The sequence below is a fragment of the Hydra vulgaris genome, chromosome 04, assembly GCF_038396675.1.
Source record: "Hydra vulgaris chromosome 04, alternate assembly HydraT2T_AEP".
Classification (NCBI taxonomy): Eukaryota; Metazoa; Cnidaria; class Hydrozoa; order Anthoathecata; family Hydridae; genus Hydra; species Hydra vulgaris.
Window position 1 is genome coordinate 45,497,501 of NC_088923.1, and position 25,591 is coordinate 45,523,091.

The 25,591-nt window shown below is 26.0% G+C and overlaps 1 protein-coding gene across 2 annotated transcripts in view; it reads left to right on the forward strand.

The window, feature by feature from the left end:
- LOC100205961 (phospholipid-transporting ATPase ABCA3) overlaps positions 1–25,591 on the forward strand; it is a 103,598-nt gene that overhangs the window by 25,410 nt on the left and 52,597 nt on the right. For both annotated transcript variants that reach the window (XM_065796438.1, XM_065796439.1), the window contains 5 exons: positions 2,172–2,286; positions 10,060–10,254; positions 16,161–16,390; positions 24,025–24,160; positions 25,383–25,565. In XM_065796438.1, the coding sequence (XP_065652510.1) occupies positions 2,172–2,286; positions 10,060–10,254; positions 16,161–16,390; positions 24,025–24,160; positions 25,383–25,565 (859 nt within the window). The remainder of the gene's footprint in view (positions 1–2,171; positions 2,287–10,059; positions 10,255–16,160; positions 16,391–24,024; positions 24,161–25,382; positions 25,566–25,591) is intronic.

The following is a 25,591-nucleotide window of genomic DNA, read 5'->3' on the forward strand; positions in this document are numbered from 1 at the left end:
GTAATTTGAAAATACATTTTTAGTGAAAGCTTCATTTTATGTAAAGCAATCTAATTGCAATGTAACATAAGTAATTGTTATAGTAGCAATTCATAGATGGATTTTTTTTAATATTATGTACTCAGTATAAAGTTTTTTAATATTTTATAATAATTGTTTTGATAATTAAAAAAAAAATTCAGTTACTTTAATGTCATCAAACTTCTTTTTTTAATTAAATGAAAATTTAATATTATATAATATATTATAATATAAAAATTTATAAACATAATGCGCGCGAAAGTTATTATTAAACATTAAAATTATTTAAGTTATTAATATTAATATTAGCATATAATTTGAGTGTTAGTTGCTTTTGAGTTTCCATTTAAAAAAATCCATTGATTCTATTAAAAATCATTATTTTTAAAAGAATCAAATTAGTTATTTTACAAGCTTTATGTTCTTTTTGTATTTATAATGTTTAGTCATGAAGAACTAATACTATGATAAGATAGTATATATAGGGTCTATCAATATATTGATATACCCTATAAAAATGTTATTTTTAATTAAAATTTATGACATGAGTTAAAAACAATACTTTTATAGGATCTATCAATATTAATGCAGCCCCGGTCACAAACCCAGCCGGGGCTGCATTAAACTTGATAAATCCTATAAAATATGGTTTTTAAATAAAATTCATGTCATAAATTTTAATTAAAAATAACATTTTTATAGGATCTATCAATATTATTGCAGCCCTGATCATAAACCCGGCCCGGTCACAGCTATGTATTACCAAAACTAGCCCTGGCCCTGGCCCTGGTCACTTACTAAACACACACAATGTATATTTTGTATTTAACTATACACTTAAATAAAACTTAAATAAAAAGTTGTCAAATTATCTAAATTAAATGATATTGCATTAAAAAGCGTTATAGAAATATGCCCCTATAATATAGGGGCATATTTCTAATGCACTTGACGAGTCATCTACCCTTCATCTTCTAGGATTAACTCTTACTTCCTATCTTTCTTGGAAACGTAAATCAAATCCATTGCAAAATTATCATCTGCTAAGGTTGCATCTCTTTATCAAAGAGAAAGAGAAGCATCGTCATAATGTTGCTTCTCTTTCTCTTTTACAAATACTATAATGGGCACTGCTCTAAAGAACTAGTGCCTCTTGTGCCATCTACTAAATTTTATATATATATATCTATATATCTATATCTATATATATATATATATATCTATATATATATATATATATATATATATATATATATATTATATATATATATATATTTTTAATTCTATATATATATATATATTTATATATATATATACATGTATATATATATATATATATATATATATATGTATATATATATATATATATATATATATATATATATATATATCTAATTTTATATATATGTATATATGTATATATATATATATATATATATATATATATATATATATATATATATATATATATATATATATATATATATATATATACATATATACATTTCTTAGGCTAAGTCATATATATATAGTTCTTAGGCTTTTAACAAAGTTAAAGTTATCCAAGTCAAACCTTGGATAACTTTAACTGTGTTGTCAAACCATTTTTTCTTCCCTTTTCAGCAAGTTTTTTTGTTAACCTGAACTTTTTTTTATGGAAAATTAAAGTCAAAAATAACTTGATTAAGTTTTTTCTTATCATTCATTCCATATAAAACATAATTAACAGTAGTCTGATATTTTCTTAATTTTAGAGTAGATCATTATGAGATGTAAAATAATGCTTGAATAAAACATTACAAAAATAAATCATAATAAAACAATTATTTTATAGTTTTAATAAATTTCTCAATATAAGGTGGCTGCTTTTAGATGCAATCATCTTATCAAATAAAAAGTCATTATGTTACTAAATTTTTGAAAATGTTTTCTTTAAAGTGTACAGTGTTAATACAATGTGTAACTTCTTTTACTGAAACATTTTATTAAAACAATGGTGTATATGTAATGTTTATACTTCAATCAAACATTAATAAGTCAAACAATTTTCTATGGTCCTTTGGAGGTTCAACCTATCAGGAATTAACTGTATTATATATAATAAGTTAAATTTTAAAAACTATAAACTTCTATTTATTTTTTATTTATAGCTACTAGATTTCAATCCAATAAAACATAGTAATGAGTTTATTGAAAGGTATCCAGAAGGATTGAACCCTGGAATATCAATACGAAATCTAAGCAAAGTGTTCAAGACAGAGAATGGTTATTTTTTTAAAACATTTTTTATTGCATTCATAAATGTTACAAAAAATTGTTTAATTTATTGTTGTTGTTATTATTGCAAGGAGAAAAACCTCCCAAAGCAGAACATGAATACAAGTTCTACAGATTGAACTATAATATTGGCTATTGTTGATTGGTAGTTTTTTGTTCATTTCATTGAAGATGTTCTTGAAACTGCTTATACTTTTTTTAAAAACACATTGAATTGGTAACTCTGTTGAAAAAAATTGTTATATAGCACAGTTTTTGACAATTTCTCAATGTCATTTTGTATAATTAAATATTTTTAAGTTTGTCCTGTTTATGCAGTCTAAACATACTCTTCTATTTATAAAAGTAGTTATATTAAAAAAATTATAAAATTTTTTTATATAAAATTTTGTATTCTTTCCTCATAACTATTTTCATAACTATTAAACTATTTAGTATGATATTTTAAAAGATTTGGCATATAAATTGAATGGCCATATATGAACTTTGGAATATTAATTGAATTGTCACACATGAGCAGTAAACGCCTAAGAGTAAAATGAAATACATTAGAATAGAGGAAAATTAATTATTGAGCTAAACATTTCTTGATTGTTGTCAAAACAAAAATAAAGATTAATAAAAGATTAATGTACTTACAAAATAAAATTTTTAAAAAACAGTTAAAATGTATGCATGCAACTATGTAAAGCCTAAGAATAAATAAAAAATATTAATGTTAATGTGGAAATCTAATTTTTGTAGTGGTTTAGTAATAAACATTTCCTCTGAGTCCCATTTATAATTACTGTCGTTTCGATGAGATTCAGCACTGATAACTAGTTTATAGTTATTTTTTTATTACTTTTTTCATAATTATTAAACTTATTTAAGATTTTCATAGCCAGATGTTGGATATAATCAATACATTCAATCTTATTTTAAATAAGCATAAGGTTCTGGCACAGCAAGCTCTAAATGATGTTCTTAGATAAAAAAAAAAAAGTTGGGACAAAATGCTGAAGTTTAGTTATGAACATTATCATGAAAATCATATTTATTGACAAATTTTAGCAAACTTATAAATCAATTAGCATTTGTTAATGACAGGGCTAAGATAATTTTTATAATGATGTAGGATTATAAAGGCAGGATACTTTCTGAAGACAGTTATTAGGACATGATGATGGTAGTTTCGATGCCATCATATATATATATATATATATATATATATATATATATATATATATATATATATATATATATATATATATAAATATATATAAATATATATATATATATATATATATATATATATATAAATATATATATATATATATATATATAATATATATATATATATATATATATATATATATATATATATATATATATATATATATATATATATATATATATATATGATCGCTTTTAGTGAAACTTGAAGATGGCTAAGATTAAAAAAATTTTATTAGCTCTCGCACTCCTTAATATGAATTCCATAATTTAGAATTCATATTATTTCATTTTTAAAAACATTCTATAACATTTTGTTTTCGTATTTAATAATATATTATTTATAAAACATTTCATAATATTTCATTTTCATATTTAATATTTCAACTTTAAAAACATTTCATAATATTTCTTTTTTAAAAACATTCTATAACATTTTGTTTTCATATTTAATAATATATTATTTTTAAAACATTTCATAATATTTCATTTTCATATTTAGTATTTCAACTTTAAAAACATTCCATATTAGAGAGACCAGATATTTACACAATAAATATCTACACAATAAATAAACAAAAAAAACTCTCTTCATAGAGTGTATTTAGTTCTTTATTATTATTACATCTTTAAGATTACTGAGTTCTAATCATTTTTGATCTTTCAAGCTGTTCTTGGAACAAAGCTGTTGTAGGTTAATAGTCATGACAAGTATTACATGTATAGTGAGCCACTGTCATGTATGGAATATCACTTGGCTCAGTGTGCAGTTTATGTATTCTTTATATATTAATTGCCGCAAAAAAAAAATTTTTTTAAATCTTCAAACTTTTTGGGAAATACAAAAGAAAAACTTGCAACTTTCACAGTGGAGTTACTTAAGGTCCGGAAATAAAACACTTTTAGATTATTTAAAAGTTATGATATTGAAAAATTTACAATAAACAACAGCATTTTATGGTTGATAAAAAAATTTATCAAACTAACATGTAAACTAATTGCTATAAAGTGGATACATAATATGTTAATACTTAAAAAAATTTCTTTTGCTTATTATGTATTGCATGTTATGCATTTGCTATGTTTTTTTAACTATCGTGCAGCTGTTATGTATTAAATAACATTAATAGTTGTATCATGCTTTTATTGTTATTTATTTATAATATATTTAAATTTCTAAAATATATTTTTTACTTTGATAAACTAATTGAAAGGTTCTCACTTTTTTTTTTTAATTAAATAATAGATATTGTGATATCAACATGAGCTCAAAAAAGCTTAGAAGACCTAAAAAGGCTTTAGTAGAAAGAATATTTAGAAGAAAAGATTTAGTTGAAAACCCTATAATTTACATGAGAGCGATTCGCTAACTTATAAACAGCTCATTCAATATAGTTACAAGTTTGAGAAAGATTTATTTTACTTGCAGAAAATTAACTTTTGACTTAAAAATGAAAAAAGTCAGTTTTTTTAACTTTTGATAAGATAACCCATTAGAAAAAATTTCCAGAAAATTTTTAGCAGTGTCCATATACCTGGTATAAGTTGGTTAGAAAAGAAATTGGAAAGGTTGTTTCATATGCCTGCTTGTCAGCGTGATATTCCAATTATTAATGTTTGTAAAGGTATATAAAATAAAATATACAATAATTTTAAAACAATTTTTTTAAATGTTAAGTGATAAGAATTTTAAATGTCTAGAAAAGTAAGTGCACAATGAAACATAGTTTGTCTCTGTGAGAAAAGTAAGTGCACAATGAAACATAGTTTGTCTCTGTGAGAAAAGTAAGTGCACAATGAAACATAGTTTGTCTCTGTGAGAAAAGTAAGTGCACAATGAAACATAGTTTGTCTCTGTAAGAAAAGTAAGTGCACAATGAAACATAGTTTGTCTCTGTGAGAAAAGTAAGTGCACAATGAAACATAGTTTGTCTCTGTGAGAAAAGTAAGTGCACAATGAAACATAGTTTGTCTCTGTGAGAAAAGTAAGTGCACAATGAAACATAGTTTGTCTCTGTGAGAAAAGTAAAAAAAGTAATACAAACAATTTTTTTTTACCAGTATTATTATGCATTTACAAATACACTTCACAAAAATGATTAAGTAAAAGAAAAGTGCATCAATTGCTTATTTCTTATCATTTGACTAAGACTTTATATTTTATTGACTTGTTACTTGAAATTAAAACACTTTTTTTTTTTCTTTTTTGTTTTTTGTTTTACATCTTTGCTTCCAACAAGGCTGCAAGCAACCACTATAAGAGTTGGAAGTTACTGGAAGAGAAAAGATGAAGTTTGTAGAGCCACAGACAGCTTAAAAGATTGCAAATTATATGAATCAGGAAAGCAAGATGAAGGAACCGAATTCTTAAGAACTGATGTTCAAGGAAAAAAACTAGACAAATAAGAGTTTTTGGAGCATTTAGGAACAGTCATAGAAAAGGATGAGACTTAATTGAATGACTAGTTACACAAGAAAGAATTTTAGTAGATGGCACAAGAGATGCTAGCTCTTTAGAGCAGTGCCCATTATAGTATTTGTAGAAAAGAGAAAGAGAAGCAACATTACGAAAGATGTGATAATGGTTAGAGGTTGGCTGTATAAGCAGGTCCAACTATGTTTACAATGCGTTTTTGTACCTTGTCTAGAAGTGAAAGGGCATCATTAGAAGATCCGCTTCAGATATGGCAAAAGTATTTCATACAAGAATGGATTTGAGAAGTAGAGATAAAGAATAGAATCCGGAGTAAAAAAGTGTCGAGCATGATAAAAAGATGCAACCTTAGCAGATGCTAATTTTGCAATGGATTGGATATACCGTTTTCAAGAAAGATCGGAAGTAAGAGTTAATCCTAGAAGATGAAGGGTAGATGACTTGTTGAGTGCATTACAGTTCAAAAATATAGGGAGATCTAAATTATTGCAATAACAATTGGCTGAAAAAAATTGAGTTTTATCTGAATTAAAGTTCACTGTGAGCCCCATGCTTTAGCAGAAGTGAGATCCTTTTCAAGCTCAAATGCCCCCTCCAAGCAATCAGAGAGTGTTGGTTTCTTATCACAAAAAGAATAAATGGTAGTATCATCAACAAACAATGCCACCTTAGATGTGAGAATATCTGGAAGATTGTTAATGTAAGTTAAAAGAGTATAGGGCCAAGGGTTCAACCTTGAGGAACCCCTGAAGCTACAGGATATGAAGAAGAGTGCTGTCCATCAAGGATAACTTTTATACTACGATTGGAATGAAAGGACTCAATAATCTTAAAGATGTTGCCAGATACACCATAAGAAGAAAGCTGGAGAAGACCAGCATGCCAAACTTTTTTAAAAGCTTTAGAAATGTCAAGAGCAATAGCCTTAACCTCTCCACCTCTATCTAATGCACAATAAAACCTATTGGTTATTACTATTAGCAAATCAGCTATAGAACAAGAAGATTGAAATCCATATTGATGATCAGAAAGTAAGTTATTAGATTCAAGATGAGAAATTAAGTGTTTGTTAATTAAAGATTCAAAAACCTTTCAATTTTATAATACCTTACTTGTTTTAAGTCCCTGTTATGGTAAGAGAATATTTAAATGACAAACAATCTAAGGTAGGACCAAAAAGAAGTTGGAATTTAGGTAGTGTGGACCATGCAGTGGTAACAATGGTTGTAAAATTGTTTATTAGAGAGAAAAAAGAGGCTACTGTAAAGCAAATTAAACAAAGAAATCTTCAAACAACATCAGAAGTTTGTTCAGATGAAATTTTTGGTGTTGAATCTTTAACTTTAGATACAGCTGAAAGTGAGTAGTTTGAGCAAATAGTTAATAAAAAATACAACTTGACTTAACTAATATAGTTAAGGCTGCAATATGATATGAAATTAGTGATGCTACTACAACTGCATTAATTAATGCGGTAGTAAGGTAGTGGTAGAGCACTCCTCTCATAAGGGAGAAGTTCCAAGTTCAATCCCCACTGCATCCCTCGTAGTACCATGCTCAACTTGTTCCTCTACACAGCGGCCTTGTTTGACAAGGTTCGTATTTTGGAGTTATAAAGTTGAGAGAGGGTTGTAACCACAACTATGTAGTGGCCTTCATGGCTTTGGGGAGGTGAATTGAAATTAAAAAAAAAAGAAAAGTTGATTGTGTAATAACTGAATATAGGGTAATTTGTGAAAAACAAGAGTGGCTAATTTAATTGGTACTATGAACTGTCAAGAAGTTTACGCCAATTTTTTTCCATCTACACCAATCAAAAGTAATTGGTGCAGATGGAAAAAAAGATGAAAATTCATTAGTTTATGAAATGAATCAATGAATTTTCGAAAATACAAGGCAATGAAGTACAAGAGTAATGGGGTGTCAAACTGTGTCAAACCTGCCTTCTGTCAAACCACCAAAACATCATCTCGCTTTTACTTGTGAAAATAATCCTTTTTGTGGTCATAGCATGTTCTTTTCAGCGGTTGTTCTACAAGCGTTATATAAGCAATAGTTACAGGCAATACATGTTCTGGTGCTGGTGTGGATGATGGTTTGTTTGTAAAATTTGGATAGGTTGTTTGCTTCACCAGTCTGAGCTACCAGTTCTCCATGTTATATCTGAAATAAATGGAAAAAACAATGAACCTAACAAGTATTTTTCAAAAAAGGTTTCTTTATAAAATAATACGGTTTAACAACAAACTGGATAACAGAGTTTAAAAAAATGTATTGAGAAATCTTCAGGGTAACTTTTACTGATGCTGTGAAGAAAACTTTCTTTATGCTGTGCTACTAGATGATAAAGTTGTAATTGATTGTGCTCTTAATCAAATCTTGTATACAAATCCAAAGTATCTAGAAAAATTGATTCAAATTTCAAGCTTAAAATCAAAACTAATGCAGTTAAGCCCTTGCTTTTCAAAGCTGATGTATGAACCGACTTAATTGAACTTTCTTCAATAATGGTTGAGCCTTTGAGTTTTTGTTTCTTCAAATGTGTTACTAGAAGCTATTCAAACTGGAAGTAAATTCTCTCTTACTGATCTGCCAAACAATTTCCAATTGGTAAAAAGAGCTGTAAAACTCATAACTGATGCTTCTTAATATTTTTATGAACAGGTGAAAAGACTTTTTTTTGGCTAAAAACTATAACAGAACCAAAAATAAGAGAAATGCAAAAAAGTTATATATTGTATACATTCTTCAGACTAATATTACAAACTTGTATGTTACAAATATTGAAATCACAAACTATTTTTTTAGGACTTTGACAGCTGAAAAAGACTATAAAAGGTAAGGAAAAACTTCAATAACTGTATTAAGGGCATTCAGCTTGGTGTTAGTTTCATTGGGAAGACTATAAAAAGATTATAGGAATGTTATATATTTTTAATAATAAAAACTTCATTTAAAAGAAAAATAAGTTTTTAAACAAAAATCGTTAAAGTTGCTGTGTTTAATATAACTGTACCTGTGTATACCAAAACACCCTAACTTGAGCCAGCAAGAACAGTTGTTAAATGTGTGTGTTTATTTTTTTTACCAATTTAAAAAAAATTATCGCTCTCTCACATTTGCAAACTAAGGTACGTTTTGCTGACTGGTTCTAATGAAATTTATTGTTAAGGGGAAAAGGGGTGTGTCATACACCCTTTTTTTACAACCCTGGCCTCAACTATTTTTAAACACAGCCAATTTTAAAAAGATTTCCGTGAACATTTGACATAGAAACTTGAAAATTACTTCATAACTAGGTATTTTAAAAAATACTCAACTCTTCCTAATATTTGAGAAAAAGCACAAATATATGAAAACTTCAAAGTAATTTCCCAAAATGATTTTAACTCCAAATTGTCTAATTTATTTGGATTCATGTATATATTTATAGGTCACATTAATCTCAAAGTGAGCCAATGTGTTTAGAAAAAAATAGTGTGTTTAGACAGTTGCTTAATGTATAGGTTTTTTTGCAAATTTTCAATTTTTGCTGCATTTATTTTATTGTCTTAAATTACTTTTAAGATCATGTATAGAGTATTGCAAAAGATAAATTGAAAAGTATGATACATTCAAGGCAAGAAATGAAAAGTTAAATGTTTATATGACTTCTTCAGTAGTGTGGGTTAAAAAGTTTATTAAATTGTTTGTTGTATTAAAGTTAATTTTCTGTCTTGGGAAGGATTTATTCAAAATGCTCTTATTTTCTTAGAAACATTTATCTTTTTCTATTATGTCTTTTTTTTGTTGTTGTTGCTAAATACCAAAATTTGTTTGATGTGGAAAATAGTGGTGATGCTTACTTAAAGAGTTAATCTTCAGGTAGATTAAATTTATAGATGAAAATGATCTGAAACCAAGAAAGATTTTATATGAGTTTATAGACGATTTTTGAAGCTCAATTTAGCAGGTCTCAAACTTCTTATAACAGTCTCAACTTATTCTTTGAAACACTTATGATGGAGGATTCAATAGAATTACCGTTATGGTATTTCATAGCATTATAATATTTTTTGTATTTTTTGTATTTGTTTTTTACTTTTTGTTATGATTATAATCATTTTTCATAGGTACAAAAGTAGCTGTTGATGATTTATCGTTGAATCTTTATGATGGTGAGATCACAGCTTTTCTTGGACATAATGGTGCTGGCAAAACAACTACAATATCCATGCTAACAGGTTTGATACCTCCGACTTCTGGAACTGCAATTATTAACAACTATAATATTTTAAAAGATATTGGTTCTGTGAGAAAAAGTCTCGGTAAGTTGGCACTCTTGATATTGTAACTAGTAATGTATATGAGTTTTTTTCTCTAAATATTAATTATATATTTTAGAATAGTATTATTAATTAGGTTTATAATTATGTTAAAATGTTTATTAAATAAATAGTATATATATAATATTTGTATAATAAACATTTTAACATAATTATAAACGTAATTAATAATACTATTCTAAAATATATATATATATATATATATATATATATATATATATATATATATATATATATATATATATATATATATATATATATATATATATAATATATATATATATATATATATATGAAGACCACACGGGAAAAAACGGCATAGTCACATTTAAAAAGTTTTGAGAAAGTATTTATGAATCATTTATAAAAGTTTTTGTATAAAGTTAGGAAAAAAAATTTTTTAATAAAAGTTACAAATATTTTATTAAAAATGTAATCTTCAGATAAATTAATCAAGAAATAATTTTTTCTAATTTACAACTTATTTATTTTTTCTAATTGAAAACCTTTATAAATGAATAATATATACTTTCTCAAAACTTTTTAAATGTGACTCTGCCGTTTTTTCCCGTGTGGTCTTCATATATATATATATATATATATATATAAAAGAAGTTTTTAAGTTTTTAAGACAAAACGCGACACAAAATAAGTTGATTAAATAATAAATCATTTCAATAAAAAGTGATCTAATATTTTTTAATAAATTTTTCAACTCTATTAAAATAGTTTAACAAATTTGGTCATCAGAAAACTTTAAGATGCTTGAATAAATATCTGAAAACCATTGCTGATGATTGTTTTTCTGATGTATTTATGGTATGATACAAAACAAAACAAAGGGTGTAAAGCTTAATCAGATCACAAATCAGACTTTATCTCTTTTGTTTAATAGCTACAACAAGCAAAGTAGACATCATTTTTGTTGTTGAATTGTTTCTTTTTTTTATTCTGATTCACTCCCAAGGCTGCAAGCAACCAATATTAAATTAGGAGTTACTAGAAGGAAAAAAAAATTATAGAGCAAGTTATAGAGCAAGGAAACGTTTGACAGTTGACTTAAAAAGTTGAAGATTGTTTGAGTCAGGAAAACATGAAGATGTGAGAGAGTTCAAAAGGGTTGAAGTACAAGGAAAAAAATTCGACTTATAAAAGTTTTTAGATACACTAAAAGAATGAGACTTTGCTGAATGAAGAGTCAAGCAAGAAAGAGTTTGAATTAATGGAACTAAAGATGATAGCTTCTTTGAGCAGTGACCATGATAGTATTTGTAGAAAAGAGAAAGAGATGCAGTTTTACGATGATGGGAAAGAGGCTTAAGCTTAGCTGATAGAGCGGGTCCAACTACGTTTACTGTTTTTGGACCTTGTCTAGAATAAAAAGAGCATCATTAGAAGATCCAGCCCAAATATGACAATGGAATTTCATACAGGGACAAATAAGAGATTTGTATAGGAAATGAATGGGGAATCAGGAGTGAGAAAATGGCAAGCACTATAAAGAGAAGCAACCTTAGCAGTTGCTAATTTAGCTATCAGTTGTATATATGGTTTTCATAAGATTGAGGTCAGTCGTAAACGCTAATCCAAGAAGATGTAAAAAAGAGGACACAATGAGAAGTTTGCCATTCATTAATATAAGAATGTCGATAGTACTGCGAATGTTGTTTGCAGTAAATAATTGAGTTTTGTTGGATTTGAAATTTACAAGCCACCTTGAGCCCCAATCTGTTAAAGAAGTGAGATCAGATTCAAGATCGACTGCCTCTTTTCAGCAATTGAAATGAGAAGACTTTTTTTGAGACAGAAGTATAAAATTGAGTCATCAGCAAAAAGAACTACTTTAGATGTGAGGTTGCAGGGAAGATCATTAATACATATGAGAAACAAAACAGGACCAAGGATAGAACCTTAAGTTACCCCAGAAGTTACTGGAAATAAAGAGGAGTGTTGGCTTTCAAGGATGACTTTAATAGAGCGGTTAGAATGAAACGGTTTGATAATCTCAAAAACTTTCTTAGATACACCATACAAAACAAGCTTATGGAGTAGACCAGCATGCCAAACTTTGTTGAAAGCCTTAGATATGTCAAGAGCAATAACCCTAGCCTCTCCGTCTTTATTTAATGTACAATAAAATCTTTTAGCCACTGCAGTTAGCAAATCAGCCATAGAGCGAGAGGATCGAAAACCATATTGATTATCTGACAGTAAATTATTTGACTCAAGATGGGATGTGAGAAATTTGTTGATTATAGACTTAAAAACCTTGCTAATAACAGAAAGAAGACTGATCAGGCGATAATTGGAGGGGTCAGAATGTTCATCAGAGTTTTTGAAAAATGGAACAACAATTGCCAATTTCCAGCATTCAGGAAAGCAAGACTTAGTCAAGCACTTATTAAATAGTTTAGAGAGAATTGAAGAGAGTTCCAGAGAACAGTTTTGTAAGACTATGACAGGAATAGTAGAAGAGTTTAATTGAGATATGACTTTAGCAACAGAAGCTAGAGTGATTTGAATGTGATTGTCTAACAATGGGTTAACCTGTTCAATTGGAATAGAAGGAATAGTATGACCATAAGATTCAAGAGTCGAATTTGAAGAAAAGTTCTTTGCAAATAGTTTTACCTTATTCTAGGGAGAGATAATAAGATCAGTCCCATAAATGAGAGATGGAATGTTAGATCTACCTTTGTTAACAATGCTGTTAAAGAGTTTGCAAAAGTCTCTAAAGCCTAACTTCTGAGATAAAATACAAGATTATTATCAGAAGAAGAAGAATGATAATTAATTCCTTTAGTATATGGTTGGCTCAATCATTTGCTCTTCTACAATGGCAAACTTTGTGTTCAAATTCTGAATTAGAATCAGCACTAGTGTTAGTGGAACTAAAGTCTAGTTCTGAGGTAGCATCAATCTTAAAAAGTTTGTTTTGTAGTCTTGTACTCTTCCTAATACCTTTAGAAACCTAAAATTTGTTTTATTACAGTGTATATGTATATTATACAAATAATATATGTTAAATAGTAAAATTTAATAAAAAAAAAAGTAAAAGCTTTTTACTAAGTATCTAAATATCTTCTGATCCCAAAGTGAATTGTTTTGGGTCTTCCTAGTCTTCCAAAAAATTTAAATCCTTGTGCTTATCTTTATGTGAGGGCTTTTTATCCTGCCTAATTTGGCTTCAAATCTGTAGAACCAATCCAAAATATCTTTTTCAAAAATTAAATAAGGTCAAGTCCCTTTGATTAGCCTTGTTTCTAGCTGTTTCTCTGTATTTATTTTTACTAAAATCTGAATACTTCTTGTCAACTTCATTATGTTTATGATAATATTTTTATCATTACTTAAAATCCTGCTTTAACCCATGGTCTTTTAACCAAGCCTAAAATGCATTCACAATCATCTACTTCACATATCTTGTAACCTTGAATCCTGTTATGAGGACATGATAAAATTGCCAACTTTTTAGAATTATGTTGAAGTAGTTGTCTTTTGTAGGTAATGTGTTGAAGAATATCTATTCCAGCAGGGCGTTAAAGTCCCTAAGAAATAAAAAAAAAGTTGATGTTTTTATTTTCAACAAAAAAATTAAAACTAGCACCAATATATTTTAAATGAGATACATGTAATAGCTGATAAAAATTTTGGTTCTGAGAAATTTTCTCTTCCCTATACCTTTTACAATTTTTTTTTAGTAATACAATTTTACTTTATATTGTATTTGGTTCATAATGATCACTTTAATGTAAAGGTTTTTTAAAAAATAAAATAATGCAACGCAATTTGACAAATTATATATAAAAACTCTTAGCAACTCAAAATACAGTACAAGATCTTCTGCACATTTTCTTCTGCATTATTTTCAAATAATTTTTTGTTGTTAATCGATTTTTGTAACCTCATGTATTACATGAATTTTTCATTTTCTCTTATTTACAATATTGCTATTACCAAGAATATGTAAAAAATATGATTTTGAAAGATTTCGTGTTGACAGCTTTTTTCGGCAAAGAATGATTTAATGTTATGATTATTTTTGGTTAGAATTTATGTCTGATTGCATTGCTAATAATTTCCATGTTGTATCTAAACTTTTGACTTATGGTGTTTTTAAATATTTAAATAATGGTGGAATTACAAAGTTCAACTTTTATCCATTTATTTAAACATTTTATACACCTGTATTATGTCATTATGTCTTAAGATCTTTAATAATTGAAGACCTTACTGTGGTAGCAAACTCAATATGGGGTCATACAAATTTTTTTTTTTTTTTTCATAATTTACCTCCCCAAGACCAAGAAGGCCACTACAGATGAAGAGGCTACTTGTGGTTATAACCCTCTCTCAACTCTATAACTCTAAAACACGAACCTTGACAAACAAGGCTGCTGCACGGAGAAATGAGTTGAGCACGTTACTACCAGGGACGTGGTGGGAATCAAACTTGGAACCTCTCGCTTATAAAGCAATATAGCAATATAAACAATAAAATACTTCATATAACTTTATTAAATTAACGTTGATGTGCCAAAGTTTTTTTTATTTATCCTAAAATTGAATTTGCTTTCGAAGTAGAAGATATAATCTGTTGTTTCCACTTTAGATCATTTGAAAACTTTACTCCTTTAAGTCTGTCACTAATTTTTTTTTTCAACTTCTCTGCCATCTATTAAATGAGTAGGTAGATATTTTTTTTGTTCCATAATGTCACTTGTCAAAATAAACAAAATAGCAATTTTTTTGACTAAATGACAACTTTATCCTTGTCAGCTTGAACCGTCTTTACTTTTTTTTTTTTTTCCACTGTTGATTATATATTTGTATCATCAGCATATAGTTACATTTTGAAGGCTATCAGGCAGATCATTAGTAAATATCAAAAATAACAACGGTCCAAGCACAGATCCCTGAAGTACATCAATTGAAAAATTTTTCCATGTAGAAAAAACATCACCTTGTTTGACTTGTTAATGTCTGTTACTTATAGACCCTTTTATCTACTCTAAAAGTTTTCTGCTTACACCATACGCCACACATTTTAAAATTAAACATCTATGAGGTGCCATGTCAAATGCCTTAGCTGAATCAAGATAAGTAAGATCAACTGGCCATTTATTTGCTAAAGAGTACAAAATGGCTTCTATAAAGAGGCTTTTACAAAACTTTAAATGCAATTGATATATATATATATATATATATATATATATATATATATTATAAATTTATATATATATATATATATATTTATATATATATATTTATATATATATATATTATATATATATATATATATATATAAATATATATTTATATATATATATATTTATATATATATATATATAATATTATATATATATATATATATATATATATATATATATATATATATATATATATATATATATATATATATATATATATATATATGTATATATATATATATATGTATATGTAATTTAAATGAAGATAAACAACAATTTATGGGGCTTGAAGTTTTATGTCTTGTAGCCAATCATCAGCCATAAAATATAAATTAAAAAATTAAAAAAAAACTATTTAATAAAATTGCAAATTTACTTGAACGAGTTCTGACATATCTACAGCAATGTCAGATCTAACAAACAAAAAAAAAAGATATAATTATAGTTTTCAAATCACCATCTGTTGTAGGAGGACTACAGAAATTTGTTTTCTTTACATAGAAAATTATTATTGTTATTATCATTATTATTTGTTATAATAAAATAAAAGCATTTGTTAATGTTGTTGCATAAAGTATTATTGTTTAATATTATTATAACCAAAATCATTATATTTATTATTATTTGTTACAGGTATTATTGTTATGATGTATTTGTTATTATTATTATTGGTTACAGGTATTTGTCCTCAGCACAATGTTCTATTTGATCACCTCACTGTAGAAGAACATTTATGGTTTTTTACTAGCTTGAAAGGTGTTGATGATAAAAATCTTATTACTGAGGAAGTCAATCGTATGATTGACTTAGTTGGTTTGGCTGATAAAAGGAAATCAAAACCTAATAGTTTGTCAGGGGGTATGAAGCGTAAATTATCTGTAGGGATTGCTCTTGTTGGAAACTCTAAGGTAATACTTTATAATTATTTAAAAAAGTTTTTTTACCCTTTTTTTGAAAAGTATTATTTTCATCCTTTTTTTAAATATATTACAGATAATAAAAAAATATTTTAAATTGTTTAAAAATCACAATAACCAGGTGCTCTATAAGTTTTTCGTCCTCAAAAGTTAGTTTTTGTTGTAGATTCTTTTTTTTTTAATATAGTGCAAGTTCCTAAATTATATAAATCAAACATCATGTTAAGAGGAAATAGTTACAAGAAGATAAGTTACAAGTTATGCTGCTTTTACAGCATAATGTTTTTTTGAACATTTTTTTAAAGTTAAAGTGAACATTTTTTTTAAATTTAGTTTTATTTTTATGGCTTTTCAAAATTTTAATTGTTAGTTTTTCTTGCTCCTTGTTTCTTATAATTAAACATTATTTATTATCATTACTAGCAGTAAACAACCCATAATACGGGTTATTAGTAAACAAATCATTAATAACAATTTAACTTGATATATTGTCTGAAAAGTTTAATAAAATATAAATTTGTCTTTGTTTTTTTTACTGGCCAAAGGACTTAAGTTAATAGGTTCTTTTCAAAATCAGTTATAACAGCAGGCACCATAGAAGGAAAGCTAATTGCAGCCTGTTAATATCTGGAGAAAAAAAATTTAATCTTAAATTACAAAAGCATTATTTACACATTTTTAATTGCTTTTAGAAAGTAATAAATAAATAAAATAATAAAATAAAAAAAATAAAATTAGTTGGCTAATATAACAGCCTAGCACTATACATACTGCAAGTCATATTTAGCTAGTAACACCCTAGCTTTACACAATAGTAATCATATCATGTCCCTGGTAGTACTGCGCTCAACTTGTTTCTCCGCGCAGCGGCCTTGTTCGTCAAGGTTCGTGTTTCGGAGTTAGAGAGTTGAGAGAGGGTTTTAACCACAAGTAGCCTCCTCATCTGTAGTGGCCTTCTCGGCCTTGGGGAGGTGAATTATAAAATTTTAAAAAAAAAAAAATTATTGACTTAAATTTTGATCATTAAAATGTGACCATTCAAGTTTGACCAGTCTTTTGCCAATTATTAGTTGTGGTTTTTTTCAAAAAAACTTAAATTTTATTTTATAAAATCTGTATAAACAACTGGGATTCATAAATCATGAATTTGTAAGCGACTTGTAAAATATTGCTTATACATTGTCATAATCAATAATGGTCCCTAGATCCCGAGAAATACATAAGGGCTTAGAAATAACAGAGTGGTCTAACAATGCTCTTCTTTATTAATAAACCTTTATTAAAGAGAGAGGCAGACAGTGTTTCCAAGGCAATGTGTTAAAAAAAAGCTAAAGACATACAACAAATTATTATGAGCATAACTAAAGTTGGTATTTATTATAACAAAAACAAATAAAATTATTGTCAATGATAATGAACAAAAACAATATAGTAGCAATTATTATTTTTTTAGAAATCCAGTTTCTTTACAGTAGGCAAAAAAATAAATGGCACAAGTAATTTTTTTAAAGTTTTTCTTTTTAACTTATCCGTTTACTCATGTTTTTTTAAAACTGTAAAAAGTTTAAATACCACTATGGATGAGGAGGCTACTTGTGATTATAACCACAAGTAGCCTCCTCATCCGTAGTGGCCTTTTTGGCCTTGGGAAGGTGAATTACAAAAAAAATATATACATATATATATATATATATATATATATATATATATATATATATATATATATATATATATATATATATATATATATATATATATATATATATATATATATATATATATGTAACCCATGAGTTTTGATTAATTGAATAAATATGATTAATTTATAGCAACATGCATATTGTAAAACAACATTGGACAATTTCTCAAAGAAACTTAGTTGTGGATTTGGTAAATAATGGTAAGACCTACAGAGAAGTTAATAACCAGGCTAGAATCTTTTTTTAAACAGTTGGCAACATTATAAAAAAGTTTAAATGGAATTACAACTGATATAGCAGGAAGATGCCGTAAAAGAAAAACATCTGCTGCAATTGGTAGAAACATTATTTTATAAGTCAAGAAAAACAGATTTGAAGCTGCTCAAAAAGAGAAATAGAATACGAGAACAAGAATTTCATGGTAGAGAATGTCGCAAAAAAGCCTATTTGATTCTAAGACATATGAAAAAAAGATTATTATTTGCTAAAAAGTATGTTGACAAGTTGAGTACTGAAAGAAAGTAATTTGGAGTGATGAATCCAAATTTAACCTGATCTCATCGGATTGACAGTAAAAAGTGACAGATAAAAAAATTTATAAGCATACTAGACAAAAGTAGCATAATAACTTTTAATTACTATTTAGGTCCAAAATAGAAAAAGTGCCTGTGTATCTTACTCAACTGCTTTCCATCTTTCGATCTTTTGTTGCACATTGTGTTAACATTCTAATTCCCTAACTTTCATCCATTAGATGTTTTGTCATGTGGTGCGTTGTTTTTAATTAGTATGAAAATAAATATATTCAAACGACTTATGAAAAGAACTTAGATGTTTATCAAAAATATAAAACAATTTTTAGTAAGATAGCAGTCTACAATGCACAATCTTGTTAAAAAAATAAAGCAATGTATATTTTAATTTAAAGTATTAAAAAAGATAAAACAGTTTCACAACAAGTTTAACATTTTAAAATATATATATTCACATACCTTTAAAAAGGACCGTAACACTTTAAACAAAGAAACATGAAGAAGCATAATCATTCTTTTTCAACTGTTTCCAGCATAATTTTTCTACTCTTTATTATTTTTTAGAGAAAATGTACTGTATAGTATATACTATATAAAATATATAGATACAGAGAAGTATAAAATATACTGAAATATATGTACATTTATGTCAACAAATAACAGTTATAATTTACTTTTAGTTTTTCATGTTAAATACATAAATAAAATTCAAACTTAAAATAAAATTTACTCAAATCAGTATCAGTTTGGCCGTCTAAATAACTTTATCCTCATTAACTCATATATTAGCAAAAAATTAAAATAAAGCGAATTATAATGTAACTTAACAGGTCTTTCCCAATACTCTAAAAATTAAAATAAAACTTGCTTAGCTAGTTGCTTAGTTCTTAAGAATTGAAACAGACTAAGTTAACAACCAAGAACCGTTTATTTATAAAAATTACTAAACAAAATAAGTTAAACAAAGCACAACATAATGAATGATAAACTTACTCAAATCGTAATCAGTTTGAAGGATTAATGAGAAAAAATTTTTTCTCATTAATCCTTCTAGTTTTAAACTAAACAATAAAAATCTATAAGTTATTAAATGAATTGAAATAACTAAAACAGGTTTTAACTCCTTCTAATTGTTGTATAAAAAAAAAAATTTGCCTAAAATGTTTAAAAGAAGCTAAATACAAAACTGAATCGAAAAGAAACACTGTATTAAAAAAAATTACTTTACCAGTCATTTTAGTACTAACTTCTTCTGAAAAAAGAATCTAAACAGACTAAGGAATTAAAAAAGAAATAACTAACAATAAACAAACTTTTGTTTATTAAAACTGCTAATTAAATAAATTAAAATAACTAATGAACAACATCAATTCTCCTTGGAAGCTAAGAAAAAATTATCAGCTCTGATTTGCTTGCTCTTATTTCTAGCATTTATAATTCTAAATTATATATATATATATATATATATATATATATATATATATATATATATATAAGTATACATATATACATATATATATATATATATATATATATATATATACGTATATATATATATATATATATATATATATATATATATATATATATATATATATATATGCATATATATATATATATATATATGCATATAATATATATATATATATATATATATATATATATATATATATATATATATATATATATATATATAATTTAGAATGGGATTCAAATCACTTAAATATGATAAATACAATAACATAAATTGAATAGTATTTAGATCATTTCAATTTTTTTCAATTTCATGTAAGGTTTTTTGGTAATTTATTATTTTAAAAATGTATTTATTGGTATGAAGTAAAATATGGCTTACTAATATAATATTTTCATATGCATACATGATGTGGAAGTTAAATTGAAGAAAATAAGAAAGGTAAACAAAGTTTGTTTTAAAAAACAAGTTTGTTACTTGTATACTTTGAGACCTAGCAAAATTATGATTGCCAACGCAGACGGAAGCCAACAGAATAAGGATTAATAGCAGTGAAGACAGGATCAGCAAGAGATAAAAGTCAAGGCCAGCAAAAGATGTATTGATGGCGACGCTAAAATAGGTAAATGAGACAACAATTCTTGCATATAAAGAAGTAATAGTAGATTTGCATCTACCCCTTTAGTCGTTTAAGATGCTTCCCTTCCACACAGACGATTTCTGTTTTACAGATGTATCACTAAAGTAAATCATCAAATTGTTGTTTAACGTTACTACAGTTATTATAAACCTCTTCTTAATCTAGTTTGAAACTAAAAAAAAAAGAAAATATTTAATTTGCTTCATGTGAATATAAATGTTTTTAGAAAAAGCCTATAATTGCTCTTTTATGCAATCTAATATATAAATATTATCTAATAATATATAACTTTAAATATTAAGTTGTTGACAGATTTTTTTAAGCTTAAAGATGACTCAAAATAAACTACAAAACAAAGAAACATAAAAAGAAAATACAAATTAATCTTACATAAACACAATTTCAATACGAAGTTTAGTATATGCATTTTTATTTTTTTATTTTTCTTAACTACTAAACATTAGTAGTTTTTAAAATGATTTTAATGAGCAGAGGTAAAAGGTGCAATTATTATTTTTCAACATGGTTAACTTTAAAGATTGAAATTCTTATTATCATTATTTAAAATTATTGCACGTAACTAAGAACACTTTCTCTTTTTTTTTTTTTATTCAATCTTATCTTTTTTTCTTGTAGCTTTTCCCACTATTTGTGAAATCATTGCAATGAAAAAATTATTTTTGAATAAATTTAAATTAAAATAACTATCAATTGTGCATTTGCACTTTTTTTTTTCTTATTAATCAAGGAATCAGGCAAAACATTTTTGAAAATACGTATTTTGTAAAAATAATTTTTATGTATCATAAGTAATTGTTATAGTAGCATTTCACAGAATGAATGTTTTAATTATTGAGTATTCAGTTTGAAGTTTTAAAAATATCTTTCAAAAACTTGTTTGATATTTAAAAAAAAATTCAAAATTTAATTACTTGGATTTCAAACTTATCAAACTCCCTTTTTTAATTGAATGAAAATCTCTAGGCGAGAGAGTTACTTTAAATTATTAACATTTGGTGGTAGTTTGAATGTTAGTTATTTGCAATTCCATTTAAAATAATACATTGATTTTGTTTAAAATTGTTTTAGAAAGAATACAAACTTGTTAATTTTCAAGTATTTTGTATTAATAAAATTGAGTCATGAAGAACTATTACAAAGATAAAAATTTAAACTAAGAAAAAAATAAGTGTTTTGACCGTTAGTTCCATGTGTTAGCTGTATATATATATATATATATATATATATATATATATATATATATATATATATATATATATATATATAAGAGTATATATATATATATATATATATATATATATATATATATATATATATATATATATATATATATATATATATATATATATATAGTTCTATAGATTGTTGCATTTGGGAGTACAGAAGTAAAAAATGATTATGCCAACAAATACATCACTTTTAATTACTTTTGACTTTCGTCCAACATTTTCGTGTTCTCAGAAAGTAAAAACCATTAATTTAATTACAAATTAATCGTTTTTTAAAAGAACCGCAAAAACGCAAATTTAATTGACCAGAATGTTTTTAAAACATTCATAATGTTTTTAAAACATTCTGAATGTTTTTAATAATATAAACAATGTTTTTATTTTAATTTTTTTAATAAAATGTTTTTATTTTTATTTTTTGTAATAAAATATTTTTATTTTTATTTTTTGTAATAAAATGTTTTTATTTTTTTTTTTACTGTAAATCATGCACAGTGTGTTGCTACATCGACTCTCTTATAGCCTGACTTGCAACAAAGTGCTGCTACATCGACTGACAAATAGTCTGACTCGCAACGGAGTGTTGCTACATCAACTATCTTATAGCCTGACTCGCAAGGCAGTGCTGCTACATTGACCGAGGGTTTGGTTGGGGCAGGCAATCTATCAAGTAATAAAAAAAAAATTCCAGTCTTGCATTTTAATTTTTACTTTTTGTCAACAGAATACAAAAAAACTTTCTGACAACCAGTTAGGGGTTATATATATATATACACACACACACAGTAGAATCCCGTTTATGGGGCAGGTAATCTACTGTGTGTATATATATACACACAGTAGATTACCTGCCCCAACCAACTCAGTCAATGTAGCGACACTTCCTTGTAGCAGCAGGCTATTAGATAGTCTATATAGCAACACTCCCTTGGACCAGCAGGCTATAAGATAGTGGATGTAGCAGCACTTTCTTGTAGCAGCACTTTCTTGTAGCAGCAGCAGGCTATAAAGTAGTCGATGAAACAACACTCCTCACATGTTTTACAGTAAAAAAATTAAAATAAGATCATCATTTAGAATGTTTTTATTTTATAAAAATAAAATAAAAACATTGTAGTTTTTTATTTTGCATTTTTGTGGTTTTTAAATTTAGTTAGTTTTTGCAATTAAATTAATGTATTTTGTTGTAATCAAATCTTAATTTTGTCAGTTTAAAAACTACAGACAAGCTACGAGCTATTTTTGACCACAAACTGTATATTTTAGCCCTTTACTATAGGTAAATATATATATGTGTGTGTGTGTGTGTGTGTGTGTGTGTGTGTGTGTGTGTGTATATACATGTATGTATATATATACATATATATATATATATATATATATATATATATATATATATATATATATTATATATATATATATATGTATATATATATATATATATATATATATATATATATATATATATATATATATATATATATATATATGCGGTAGTGGTGTAGTGGTAAAGCGCTCACTTCATGAGCGAGAGGTTCCGAGTTCGATCCCCACCACGTCCCTGGTAGTACCGTGCTCAACTTGTTTCTCCACGCAACGGCTTTGTTCGTCAAGGTTTGTGTTTCGGAGTTATAGAGTTGAGAGAGGGTTATAGCCACTATTAAGTAGCCTCCTCATCTGTAGTGGCTTGCCCGGCCTTGGGGAGGTGAATAACAAAAAAACAAAAACAAAAAAAAAATATATATATATATATATATAAATATATATATATATATATATAAAATATATATATATATATATATATATATATATTATATATATATATATATATATATATATATATATATATAAATGTATTTATACATGTATATATATGTAGATGTATATACATACATATATATCTGTATATACATACATATGTATATATGTGTATATATATATATATATATATATATATATATATATATATATATATATATATATATATGTATATGTGTATATAAATATGTATAGATATAAATTTTTCAGATAGTAATATTAGATGAGCCCACAAGTGGTATGGATGTGTCTGCACGCCGATTTACGTGGAATTTATTACAAAAAGAGCGCAAAGGTCGTACAATACTGCTAACTACACATTACATGGATGAAGCGGATGTTTTAGGTTCGGAATATAAAAAGTTTTGTTAATTTTTTTAATATATTTGTCTGTTTTTTTCCATATGTATTTACTATAGCCATGGCATTAAATTAATCCTATACTGAGATTGATGGTGTTCTTTAGCCATGGTGAAAGTAAATTTTCTTTTCGATGGAAAACTCTGATATAATATCTGTAAGAATAATGGTAGGAGTATGCATATGCATTATAAGCATACTTTATATGCTTGTAAACACTGTAGTATCACAATAAAAGTGAATACTCATCAAAAGTACTTATCGTTGATCGGCATAAAAAGTTGAAATGAGGAAGGTCTTGTTAGTATCTCCATTCAGTTGTAAAATATTGCTTAAACTACTACATGTCACATTTGAATAATAAAATGAGGTTGTAGGAATCTGACCAAGCAGCACAAGTGTAAAACCATAGATATTAAGTATTTAAAAGAAAAAAAAACATAAATCTAAAAGTAAATTAGTTATAATCTAATAAGAAAATATTAAAAAATGTGTAAACAATTTTAAGATAAACCTACATTGAAAAGAAAAAAAAAGGTTGAATAGAAAAAAGTTTTCTAATAGTTTTATTGCAAAAGTTCATAAACTAAACTCAAGAAAAAAGTCAAAGAATTTGGTAGTGAAAGTTTCTAAAATTTCCTGTGTTATTGCAAATAAACCTTCAGTAAGTTGGATTATCAATACCTTAGAGCTGTCTATTATATTTTTAAGTATTGAGGAGACTAAAGTATTTATTGAGGAGATTTTCTTTGAAATGTTTAATTTTCATATATTAATTTTAAAATTTTTAGATAAAAATTGAGGAGTTTTATTTCTGAATTTCTTGTGTTTCACTTTTTTGTTGTTGTTTACATGCTTTACTTGTTATTGGTTTTTCATTGGTCGTTTTTGTGTTGTATAATTGACTTTTGCTGTATTTTTTTACTTTTTATTTAGGCTTGTTTTACTTTTTATTTTTTCTCTATATTTGACTCTATATTTTTTGATATATATTATACTTACATTATATTGTATTATATATTTTTGATATATATATATATATATATATATATATATATATATATATATATATATATATATATATATATATATATATATTATATTTTTATATTATACTTTAATAGTTTTGGACATAATTTACATTTTACTTCTTTTTTTTCTGCATCTTATTTTAATATATCTTATACATATATCTAATGACATCTCAGGTGATCGAATTGCCATCATGGCAGATGGAAAACTGCAATGTTATGGGTCTTCGCTATTTTTAAAAAAAAAGTATGGTGTAGGTTATCATATGGTAATGGTAAAAAACACTAAATGCAAAGTTGATCAAATGACAAAGCTTGTAACTAAGCATATTCCAACAGCTTCCCTTGAAAATGATGATGGTAGGTAGATTTTTGTGTTTTGTAGT